The sequence below is a fragment of the Caloenas nicobarica genome, chromosome 4 (assembly GCF_036013445.1).
Source record: "Caloenas nicobarica isolate bCalNic1 chromosome 4, bCalNic1.hap1, whole genome shotgun sequence".
NCBI lineage: Eukaryota > Metazoa > Chordata > Aves > Columbiformes > Columbidae > Caloenas > Caloenas nicobarica.
This window is the reverse complement of record NC_088248.1, coordinates 40,310,045-40,323,281: the sequence shown is the minus strand read 5'-3', so window position 1 is coordinate 40,323,281 and position 13,237 is coordinate 40,310,045. Positions and strand designations below refer to the sequence as shown.

Here is a 13,237-nt window from a genome sequence, read left to right as displayed (position 1 = left end):
CCTTGAGAAGCAGTGATTACTGAGCATCACTTAATGAGCTAGTGTCTATAAGGCAAATTATAGCAAAACAATCATACACCTCTGCCTTTTCACACATATTGATTGGATGTCAGACCAATTGTTTCACCAGTTCAATAGTTTTTCTCTGTCAGCTTGTTTGACGAAAACAGGAAGAAAGTCACCTTACACATGTAAGTCATAAACTGCACTGAGACAACTATATTAGGCTTTTGTAATTCCAAACTTAATTAATACCCTCAAAAGAAAAATCTATGACAGGAAAGTAAGCACAATTTATTGGGTTTTTTGGTTTGTTAGTTTGGTGTGGTTTTCGTTTTTTAGGAATGATTGTTAAATCCAAAATAATCTTCTCGATCTTTGAAGACCAAGAGGCTAAAAGATGAATAGATGAAAAAACTAAGTTTACAACATCAAGTCAAATAGAAGCACAAAGATAGTCTCATATAGCAATATATATCATCTTTGAAGAACCTTAATAATTGCTATGTTAAGGAAAGAAACTGACGAATTTTGGAGTGTAAAGAGCTTTCCAATTTCTTTGGAATGGTGTGCTTGTGATTACCATTGTGATTATTCTAACTGAAGATGTCTGTAACACACAAGGTTACTGACTAGAGCGCAGGTAATATGTGGCACTGGCTGCAGCAAATTCCCTCAAGCATTATGTAGACTAGACCAAAAAAGGAGCCTTAGTCAATTTTTTGGCAAACCTTTTAAGCTGAGGTTCCTCTTATGGGTCTTTTGACCTGGATTCAGGTTAAAGGAATGACTTCCTTAAATCTTTAAAATAAAGAGTCTTTAAAGCTAGTTCACAGCAGCTCAATCTATGTTTGAAACTTAAAAGATGATACAAAAGTAGTAAGGAAAAATTCCCTTTTGCCATTTCTTCTGAATTGAAACGTATGGTGTTGATACGCTCTAATTGCTGTCAAGCACTTGTTCCAGCTCTTTTGCCACAGTTCAGTCATGATTCATTTCTCCCTTCTTTGAACTGGGATTTTTGTAGCAAAACAAGCAACAACTGGAAACTGAAATACAAAAGAAAATGACGTTTCTTTGTGCCACTGAATCAAGCAGTAATTGCCCTGAACTGACAAATCTGATCATTTTTACACCTACCACAAGAGACAAGCAACTCAGTTTAGATGGTCCGTAGAGCTCTCCCCCTCCTTCTGCACAAAGACAAGTCCAGTCCGAAGGTCTCTCAGCTGTTCGTTCATTTCAACTCTCTCTACAATGCGCCACATGTTGTAGACTATCCGGATAAAATTTATTTTCCAGAATTTGTATGAAATATATTCCTCTTTAGGAACAGCAAACAAACAAATTACAAAAACCCCACACAAACAAAAAAAACCCCTACCACAACAGTGAAAAAACAACTAATATTTATGGGTTAACTCCTATTAAATTTCATTTAGATGGTCCTGAAAAAGTTTAAGCAAAAGAAGAAAGACAATGGGGTGGTAACAGTGCCCAAAACCAAAACACCCTCCTAGACTGCAAGTGACAAATTAAAAGACAGTTTTGAGCTGAGACCTCCTCTCACATGCCCCCTACGCTTCTTTCCCCCCAAAAAAAGAACAAAACCCCAACTTCTAAAGTCAAGTTTCCTTTCTTTTTCACTCACTTCCAGGCAGCAACTCTATTAAACCCCCAAGTATTACAAATTAATACATATACCAACATCAGCACTTCATCACTAATGCTGATGTGAATCCACTGACAGATCTTAACCACTGTACAGAAGGGGTAATAATATTCTTACGACTATCACAAGTTACTGGGCAGATGGCATCTGCTTCTTGGTGTTTTCTTCAAATTTTATTTTTGCTTTGGCTTGTTTGTTTCCTCTCTTTTGCTTTAAAATTCTGTAAGCATTGAGATCAACATTCAAATACAAGGGGAGAGGGTACTAGAGAGGAAAGTTTGGTCTGTTAAGGATTTGACGCCATGCTTTCCCCCTCATATGAAAATATAGAGAAAGATTAAAGACTAGCAACTTTAATAATTTTTGTAACAGAGCGCTTCTTGAAATTTGGACATTATTTTCAAGCTAAGATGTGTATCATTCGTTTACGGTATAGACATTTCTTGCCAAGTTACTGGAAATAAAATTTTCTTTCTGACTGTCATCATAAAAGCAACAAGCCAATATAGAAGGGTAGAGTGCATTTTCAGTGCTCTAATTAATACAAGTCAAAGGGAAAGTATTGTGAACTCTGTTCCCCCTTCCTTCACCTCTCTGGTAGTCCTTATAAAACAGCTTACCAATTACATTTAAGTGGTAACTGGGACGACTTTTCAAAGGTGAGGGAAGGCGGGGAAGAATAGAGGAAGAATCCAGTTAACTTCAACCACAAGAGGCACCTCAAATCTTGGCTGTGAGTACTGAGACCAGAGTCATTGTGCTTTAAAAAGGAAACTTGACCCTCAACTACAGCCACACATGAACTCCTTTTTACATACAGATTCAAGTGACAAGAGTTAGTTCTATCACATGCACCCTTTTCCGACAGAGACAAATGCTCCACAGCCACAGCCTTACAGTTCCTGGCTTCGTCTGCAGCAATATAATACTAGGTTGTAACTTGAGGTCCAGTGTGGGGGTGTACTAACCCCGAATCACCAATTAAATAATACTGCGAGATGCCATTTCACAATCCGAGGAAGCAAGTTTGTAGTCATCCAGGAAAAAACTCAAGCACTTGTGGGGGCAGGGGGGAGTGGAACAAAAACCCAAACCCACCGTATTTTCTAGATATCAGGGCTTAAACTTCTGGAGTAGACATCACTGGAAAATCTCTCTTTCCAAATGAATAATTGAGAGTATAATACCCTTATATGTGCTTGGCACCTGGCTCCAAACTGATCTCACTGTTTTCAATAGCATATCGAGACCACTGAGGCTGAGTAAGAATGGTAGAATCAAATCATAGTCTACAGCGCATTATATTCACAGAGCAAATGTGGTTTAATATGTGAAACACTTTATGTAACTGCAGTAGATTGTAACCATCTCTTTCATATTATATAAGCTTTATATGCCACCTCCTTGACAAGCAATGATTAACATTACATTTTTGAATTTTTTAGTCATAACGGATTTGCATTAAGATAAACTGATTAATATTTTTCCCTTTTACAAAACAATACATTGTAAAATCCATGAAGAATATTCATTATTAATGCTATAAACAATTAGGTTATGACTGTTTATTGAGACCTTGGCTACCACTACGATTCCAATTATACTGCAAGTTCTCAAATTCTTTCTAACAGAATTGCAAGTTCAGAGACCTAAATTAAATTTAGTAAATTTGTTTAATATATAACGCAGACAGAATTCCCAGTGCGTAATCCCATCTGAAATATGGGATAAGTAAATCAATATTTTAGTATATGCTTCTTTTCCTGCACAGCTTTCATTACATTTATCCATATAAACACCACAGAACTAATTTTTTCATAACCAATAGGGAATTACATTTAATGTTGCTATCTGTATGATGCTGCCTCATATCTTCTAGAGGCACTCTGGCACCAGGCTCTGCTTTTACAAGTTCTTCTGAATTTGAGAACAGGCACTGTTCAAAATGATAAGGATTAACCACAGAAGTTTGGGGGAATTATTCTACTGCACTTTATTATCAAAAATTATTGAACAGAAGTGATGGGGAAAAAAAAAAAATCACCAGTATGCATTTTCCTTAGGTGACACAGAAGTCAAATCTCAGGTGTTCACTACTTTTTATTGCTGTACAAAAGCACTCTTGATTCTTTTGCCTCCTTTTAGAATTCCACCCTGAGAATACAGAGTTTCATTCTGTTTCCATTTTCGTCACAAACATAGACAGTTCACTTCTCTTTCAATGGCTCTGTTTAGTTTGTTTATAGAACTCATCTGTATGAATGTTTGTTTGTATAAAAAAACAGACAGTATGTTCTCTAGTTCTACAAATAATCTTTATGAAATGCCCACACTGAGGCATGCAAAGGTCAAGATCTTTAAAATCCTCTTCTCCCAGTCAAGATGATATTTTGAAGAAGCAAAAAAGTAAAGACTATACTGAATCTAGGAAAGAATTAAAAACCTTCATTCCTTCCCTCTACATAAGGCTTCCACATGCTATTTAAATATACAAATAGGAGGAACAAAGGCTGTGCAAATTGCTTGGTAACTGATGGGATAACCATTGGGTGATATGATACATTCTAAAAGTTTTTTCCTCTGAGATCTTATTAGCAGACAGGAGCAAAATAGTCAACAGTCAAACATAAAAGTATTGACGCTCACATCTTGGAAGTCACTTTATCTATTCCTTAAGCAATTGGTTTTGAAGACAAAGATTTTTACAAATTTGTATTTAGTGCTATAACACAGCTTCTTACCTGTTAGCATTCTCTCAGAAATTTGCTTTCGATTACACTGAATTTTCAACACCCCTCGTAGAACATAATCATTTCAGCATACACATGCAAGCAGTCAAAAATATATCCAAACCATTATAAAGAAATAAAGACAGTATTTAAAGAATAGAAATTGAAAACAAAAAAACTCTACGGAACTTGCAGTATGCAAGCTTTCTACATCACTTTATGGACTGTTAATTTGATTAACAGAATTGATTTTTTTTTCAGAAATTATACCTTATTTTTTGTTTTCTATCAGTTCTGGTCAGCTGAAAAGTTCCCATTTTTCTATTCATCCAGTTCCTCTTTTGCAGTAACTATCACTTCTAGTTAGAAATAGCTTCTCATGACCAGAAATAGCAGTATATTTAAATATAAACATTCCATCTGTACTTCTTTAAAAGCCCAAGCATTACACATTTTAATCTTTCCTATTATCTGAGGAAGGCTGTAATTCATCATTAGTGCTATTACTTGGAATTGATGAGCACATACAGCTGAGAATTTCTTGAGAGAAATAGATACAAAAACTTTCAGAAACGTAGTAACAATGACATTGATTGATTCTCTAGGACTCTCAGTCTCACTGCCCAGGACATAAAGACAGAGGTGGAATCAAAAGAATTTCTTCTCATGGATGCATTTGAATTACTAACTCAGGCTTTCATGGCTCCTTCCTGTGAATCTCATTCCTCACTGGAGCATTCAGGGATCTCAGACTCCTAGTTCTACACAGACAGGCTGGAAAATCAGTGGCCATTGGTGCCACAGCAGTCACCACACTCCTGAAATGAACATCTTCACAGATGCGTCCTCAAAGTCCTCTCCAGACCACCGAAAGGAAGCAGGGAAAACTCTAGTTAAATGAAGAAACTTGCCAAGTCTGTAGCTGATAAATGGCAGCACCAGGGGCTTCAGCATCCAGGATCTCTATCCAGAGATGCAGGCAGACTGACACTGCCTTCACAGACCTGTGGTTGCTGTAGCTGGACTGGTACGCATACTGGTGGCTACCTGGGTTATCACTATGCAAGCTGCATTCACACGGGGTGCACTCACAACTCTGAACTGTGATGCAAGAACGCTCTTCTGATATATACATAAGACATTGTTTACTACTTACTGAAACAAAAATTATGACAGATGTAAGATTTGCATTTGTTTATAGTTCTCATACTTTTTTAATGCAAATGAAGCATATTCTTCATCAAGGCATGTCATCAGTTGCATTCCCAGAGGAAAATAAATTAATAGAAAGAGCTCTTATTTTAAATGCTGATTTCTTGTCAGAAAGATGGCATGACACACCAGCTCCAAAGAAGTCAGTTTCTCTGATTAGCTTATTCTGTTCCCTCACCCTCCATTGTAATATCTGATTGACTTAATGGCTTACTTCAAAAAATGGAAACAATTAAACTTCTATTTATTTTTATTCTTCCTAAAATATCTATCACAACTGTTTAGCTGGGAATTACTTTTTTTCTTTTTCCTTTTTTTTTTTTAAGGTATACTTTTGCATCCCTTTTCCTATATTTCAATCACTAGTTTTGAGGTAATGACAGAGTAACATTCAGAGAAAAATGGAAGTGATTGGATTGACTGAATGAAATAATTTTCATTTCACTACATCTATTTTGTACTGATGAGCAGTATATTTAACATAAATCATTAAATGTTCCTTTCTGCCTTAGAATAAATCAGGGCTAGGATAACTGGCAACTAATTGGCTATCTTCTCTGTTCTACTAACAGCATAGCAATTAGCACTTCTGCAACTAAACAGCACAGTCCCTCTATTGGCTTCTCGCATTCTTGCATCAAAATCAACCAACTAAAATTCTTAGAACTGTTTTGGAAGTCTTATTTCCACTCAGAGACTGGAAATATTGAAACTGCATTAGAAATTTGGGAAAGAGAAATAAGCTGCAAGTATAACAGCAAATTAGCCGGTAGTAGTTCCAGTGCTTTTCCTAAGTCACATTAAAAAGCCAAGAGTAAATATGATAGTATACAGAAAATATACAATTAATCCATCAAAATCATTCTTTCATAGCAGTCAAAGAACTACCAAGATTCCAGACAGAATGAGAAATTTTTGGAATAGAATACCTACAGTGACAATGGGTAGAGAATGAAAAATTTGGCTGTATAAAAGGTTATTTTTCAAAGTATCTGAAAAGAGCAAGAAATGCATTTCCTAAAGGAACACTGTAACCAGGTGGAGTCTTTCCTTCCAATAACAGATGGAACAGACACTGATTAGTTTGTTTATATGAACATTTAAAACAGGGGTGCTCCTTGGTCAGTCTTTTAAGGAAAATAAACCAAAGCATAATATCCAGCACAAATATCTTTTATACTGTGCCTCAGTGTGGTTGTGTGTTTTTTGTTTGATTTTTTTTTTTGTTGGTGTGGGGGTTTTGTTTGTTTGTTCTTTTTTTTAAAGAACAATCTTCAGCAATACAAATAAGTATGGGAAAAACTTCTCAAACATAACAGACTCATCTCCCAATCACCTGGACCAATATCATTCCTATGTCTCATCTCGCTGCCCTGTGAGTTTCAAAAGTTCTGTACAGGTAAGATAAACAACAGGAATACATGAATAAATTACTTCCTATTTTCTAGATAAAGAAAAAAAAAATCAACTTGGGGGATTTATCAATAACTCCTTTAAAAAAATTAAAAATAATAAAAACCCACCACTTAGTTTTGGAGATTTTAAAACAATCAAGATCCAAGAAAAAAGAATAATTTTGAAATAAAAAATTTCTTATGTCTTATTTGGAAAACATCAACACTAAACATCATGATGCTTTAAATGTAATGTTCTCTAGAAAGGCTGGGCATTCCGTCTACATTGACTGACCAAATAATACTTTTACTAGTATCATGTAAATTAATTTCATTCCATATCTATCTAGGACCACTTTGGACTTTTTATTCACAGCAGAAAATACTTCACAAGTAACCTGTGGATCCCCAAGTTATTTCTTCTTTGCAAGAAAATGACCCAACTGGGACGGCATGAATTATCTGTTTCACTGACCTTGCACTTGACTACTAAGAAATCATTTATTAAATTGTAACCATTTGTGCTGGTACTGCACCATCATTTCTGGAGATTAAGGAATCACTCACATGGAACTGTATCTGCAGGTCTGTTAGTGGGGAATTTTTAACCCATTTGCATATCCAGTTAATTTCAGAAAATCCAAGTTGCTGATTCTAGGGTAGTTTGTTGTTGTTCTCGTTGTTTTTTTTCTAAATCAAAATGACAAATGTTTGAAGTCAGAGAGGAAAATCCAAGCAGACTGGATGATAGTTTCCTTTCAGTAGTGGCTGTACAGTAGGTATTGTGTTACACAAGATACAGCTGGATTTAGGTGTAGGACCTAATCGCTGTTTTGTGCATCTCTGCGACAGTATCAGTAGCATCATGGCCATATCTCAGAGAAATCTGTGCATAGCCCACTGGACCTTGCTGTGATAAGCAAAGCTGATGGCAGTGCAGTCCCACATCACATGCTGATTTACAGATTTTTACTAGGGTACAGAAAAAATATGGTTGTTGAACTAATTAGCTATTAAGGAATTATGACTCCAAAGACTGCTTTGAATATTCTCCAGTAGTAAGAAACAATATCCTACAACATTCTTAATAGAGTCAGTAAGTGTTAGCTAATTCCAATAAATCAAGTCACAGAGAAAATGAAACGTGTGAGAAAACTGGATATTATAGTTAAATTTATAGACTTACAGACTGCTGCCTTAATCACAGGCCATACCACCTGTGATATCTTACATTGGTGTGCCTCCTGGAGGAGCTTATCTCTTTCTATAACATCATTATCAGCGGAGTAGAATATATATATCTCTCCACATACAAACACATACATATATATCCAGTAAAAGTACATTGCTTCTGCATTGAGAACAGAATAATGATCCACAAGGGCACTAAAAAAAGATGATCTGATGTCCAAGTGTAGATGTAATCTTACACACATTTGGAGAGGCTTGCCTGGACTTGGCTGTGTGAAACAGCTTCAGATGTGCTTCTTCTATTCTTAACACGAGACATGTATTTTCAAAAAGTAAGCACCTCATCAGAGGTCTTTAGATTACATGTGTACCTACTAGTTAATGTGTCTTCTGCTGTAAAACTGATAACCTAAGCTGTTAAAGAACATTAAACAAAAACTATGTGTGGCAGAAGTGGACACCAGGACACCAGACAGGTTCAGACCTTCACTGATGGAACAGTGACAGTCAGCAGCAGCTATGGTGTGACTGAATCTGTACCATCCTTTGTCTTCTCAGGTGGGAAGCCCAGAAGGGTGTTATCCACTCAAAAGAACTTAAGCAAATAATTCCAGCTGAAGGGAACTGACCTTGGAAGGATCTATACTATGAGCAAATTCCATATAAGTGAGAAGTTGAACAAATAGTATCAGTGATTGGAGCCTCTGTCTCTGTAAGTCTTCAAATATTAATTGCATTTTGGCTACATGTAAAGCCTTGCCACTCCACTATTCGCTTCAGTCCTTCTGAAGTACCATCATGATGCTAACAAAATGTGAACTAGTGGTAGAAGCACCACAAACATACATTGGAACCTCAGGTGGTCCAACAAAGCCCCATAAAAACAAAAGTAACTTGAGCTCACTCCAGCATTTATATGTAAGATCATTTGTAATTTTAAAGACAAAGAAAGATGACCGGGAACATTTGAAATAAATAGAAATAGTACTATTTTTCTGCATGTCTTGCAAATAGCTTTCTCTTTAGCTCTATAATAATTGAACGATCTGCATTGAGGAGAGACCCCTCAAATTCAGGAACACCAGTTTTAATTTGGTGGAATAAAAGGAGATCTAAATATTTGGCCTTGAAACAGAAGAATTAGCCATGGAGAAACTAGCACCTCCCCATAATTAGATTTATGAAATTCACAATCCCAGTGCTTAGGAAATCGTAAGCTTTAAAGATAAACAGCTAAACGGAATTCAAAAAAGTCTTCACTCCTTTCTTCTGTGTAATGAGTACTGACTGCCTTTCCTGAAATGTCCTCAGAAGCCCTTTCACTGGTGTTATTTCGCGCCGCCAGATTGATTTTTAACTAAAAGTTGATTTCAGCTATATTTTGGTTTGTTATTAGGGATTCATATGTCCCAAAAGAGTGCACTGAGATACTCTAGCTTTGCATTTCTATGTTGCGATTTTCAAAGAAAAAAAACCAAACTGAAAGTTAATTTAATCTAATGAATAATAATGACAGATAGAAATCATTAAAAATGAGTTCTTAAATGGTCAGACTCAGCAAACACTTTCACAAGGAAGCAAAATAAACCACAAATAAGTCAGAATATTTTAAGTATAATTATTATTATCAAGAACAGAATAATGGAAAAAATATTCATATAGTAGGGCGTCCTGCTACAGTTAAAATGTTAGGACTAGAACTGGGAATTACAAAGCTACATAACATGCTTTGCTAATTTCTTAGTTGACTCCATGCAATGGCTTACATTACGTTGGTAATGCTATATATAGCTATGCATCAGACAATCATGCATATTACTGTTTATTTTCTAAAACACAACATATTTAGGTCCACATAACATATTTAGGAATCAAAAGTACATGGCTAAATCATCAGTGCACACACCACAAAAAGGTCCTTTGTAACCAGGTAATGTGTGACATACCCTACACGTGTGCATGTTTCTAAATATATGCTGCTTCTCTTTCATACATTCTCTCTTAGATATTTGCCATATTGCACTTAGCAATTTGGAACACAATTAACACTGACCTGACAACTTCTAAGACACCTAGAATAACTTCAACCCCATCCCCACCTCTTTTCCTCCTAAGCACATGTGGGAGGGATGGATAATTTTTTCAGTTAGTGGGCAAAAAGATTTAAAAGAGAAAGGGAAAAGCTGTTTATAAAATTAACCTACACTTTAAATGCTTTAATCATTCAGGCCCCTGCAAAAATAAGTACTTACCAAGTCTTCCAAATCTGTCAACTGGATTCAGTTAGAGAGATATTTGGGGGGAAGGTGTTGGTTGTCTTCTGACAGTGGGATCAGGATAGCATAATTTATCTTATAATAATAGATTGGCCTTTGTAAAATATGACTTTCAGACACTGATTAAGATGCAATTCAATTGCTGTTTCCCTTCCTTTTACTTTGATTCATCTTATGTTGAATAGTTGTAAATTATATTATAAAAGAAAGATTAAAATCTGAACATGCTCTGATGACAGAAAGAGGAACAGAAACCTTTCTTTGCCCATATGGCATACAGCATTAAAATTACATTACTCACTGTAACAAAGTGTCCTTCAGTGTATCTGCAAATACAATTTGCTCCTATTTTCAAATAATTTTAGATTGTCAGAATGAAGTGAAGTAGCTTTAGCAAGACTAAAGGGTTAGAGTTTGACAACGATAAAAGGGTCAAAGTTTCTTTCTAACATAACCTTGGATGTTCTTGACAGTTATAGGTACTACACCCAGGTTTTATCCACTGATTTAAGGACAAATCAGCTTCAATTGTAACATGTCCCTTTGGAAACCAACACTTTTGCTTATATTTCATCACAGTAAAACAACTGATTTCAACATGAAAAAAATGTTCTTAATAATATTTTCCCCATTTCCTTGTACAATCATTATATAGCTATTAGCATGAAACACATTATTTTCACTTGGCTGTTTTCAGATATAAGGTATTTGCACTTGGCCTGACCTCTCAGTTCAGAACATTACATCCTTAGGACATGCTGCAGTCATAAACAGCTGTTTGGAACACTTTCTGCTGTCTTGGAAGAAAAGACGACTATATGGAGAAAGAATGAATAAAACACTTAAATTTTCCTCTGAATTTATATATACCTGAACGCATAGCATCTTTTTGAATGCTTTCATAATCATGCCAGTCCTTCCTTTTCAAGCCATCAGTCCAGGTAAAGAGTTGTCTGTCTCCCAGCCCCAATGGAAGTGTCTGTGAAAACAGTAAACAAACAAACAAATAAATATACATACATATATGGTTTGCATTATTACAGAAGAACATTTATAATATGGCAGAGGCATATAAAACATTTTGTTTATCCAGTGCAAATATTGAAACTCCACTGTGGTAAATGAAGCTATTTTTCTAAGTAGTGTGAGAAAACCATGAATTTAGTTCTTGACATATAATTAATCGAAGTATGTCAAACAACTTGTGCTTAACATTTTTCTTTCCAGCAGTGTCCTGCTATGACTGCTTGGTAAGAAGCTCATGGAATGTAAATGGACCACTAAAACTGTACAGGCTTCAAAAATGCCTCATCCTTCAACTCATGAAGTACCTTGATTTTTTCCTTAAACTATCACTTGTGCAAAACTGGAGTTATAGTTACTGAGCACCTTTCAATGTTTCTCTTTAATCTGGGAGTTTTGTGGACTTTGAAATCCTGTACATCTTTCTTCATGGTAAGAGATAAAGAGGAAAAAACAAACACCGCCCCCACCCCCAATACCCATTAAAAAAGCCCTGCACGACATGCAACTGGTAGGTTGAGTCCCCCTTTCCAAACTGCAAATTCTTGAGTAAAGCTAAGAACCGCTTTTTGCTTCTAAGCAAATTTGTCTTTCTATAATCTTTCTTTTTTTACCATTCTTTCTGCCAAATGCTGGCAATTTATTAAAAATAAAATAGAAAAGTACCATTAGAAGTACACGAAATTTAGATCTGTAGGAAGCAGTACAAAGGTGCAGAAGCTTTCAAATAAAGGTAACCTTTTTCTAAATGTTTAATTTACAAAAATGTGGTAAAAGAAGTGGAGAAAATGATGATAAGCAAATAAGATGATCTACCATATCTGTGCTGAAGTGAGGGAGCAATTCATTGTTGCTCAGGAGCAACATGAAAACTCTAGTTCTGTTAATCCTAGGTTTGAACCAGTAAGTTGTCCAGAATGGAGGGTATGTGTATAATGCATGTGACAAATGTTATCACAGAGTGAGTGAAAATACACTTGAAAAGCAGTTCCAGAGGAGCAACATTTGATAGTCTTCTACTAGGAAATACTGCAAGCTCTGCAAAAATCTTATGCATATGTAAGAGTGATGCTCTGAACTTCATGTATGAAGTATGTAAACCCAAGGAACATTGGACTCACCCATCTTCTCTTCTTACTGATTTTACACTACTGGCAGCACAAAACTGGACGACACTCAGTGGCTCCAAGTGAAGTTGTACCAGCAGTTTCGGTTAGGGTTTCTCTTTATAGCACTGGCAAATGGTTGCCAGGCTACATGATGTGGATCTGTTAGCTAAGCCATGCTTAAAACTGGGGTTCAAAGGCTTTCAGAGTTGTACACAAGAAGTGAGGGACGCCAGGCATGGCTGGTTACCTTCAAGCCAAGGATGCTAGAAACCCTGACTGAAAAAGACCCATGCAGAAGATCTCTACTTTGGGCAAAGTGTTGTGAGCTCAATGCTCTCCAACAAATCCCTGAGTTACTGAGAAAAATCCATCACATTCTGCTACAGTGACCTACTTTTTTAGTTTGAATATTGAAGGTAACTTATGTTACATATCACCAAAATGCAATGCAGCCTGTGTTTTTTCTTCTGTTACATCTTTTGCAGACATATTTCAAGAAAACGCTCCGTTCTCCTGTCTTAATATAATACAAGTCAGAGGTTCACATCTGGAGGAACTGAAGATATCCTGATAAAACTATTTCATATTATCAAAATATCTAACCTGTCATGTCCTTGAAATGAACTCATTA

The 13,237-nt window shown here is 36.0% G+C and overlaps 1 protein-coding gene across 1 annotated transcript in view; it reads right to left on the bottom strand.

Moving 5' to 3' along the window:
• The window catches only part of GALNTL6 (polypeptide N-acetylgalactosaminyltransferase like 6), a 442,009-nt gene that overhangs the window by 269,403 nt on the left and 159,369 nt on the right, over positions 1-13,237 (bottom strand). Inside the window, exon 2 of the mRNA XM_065634412.1 lies at positions 11,345-11,453. Coding sequence (XP_065490484.1) covers positions 11,345-11,453 — 109 coding nt within the window. The remainder of the gene's footprint in view (positions 1-11,344; positions 11,454-13,237) is intronic.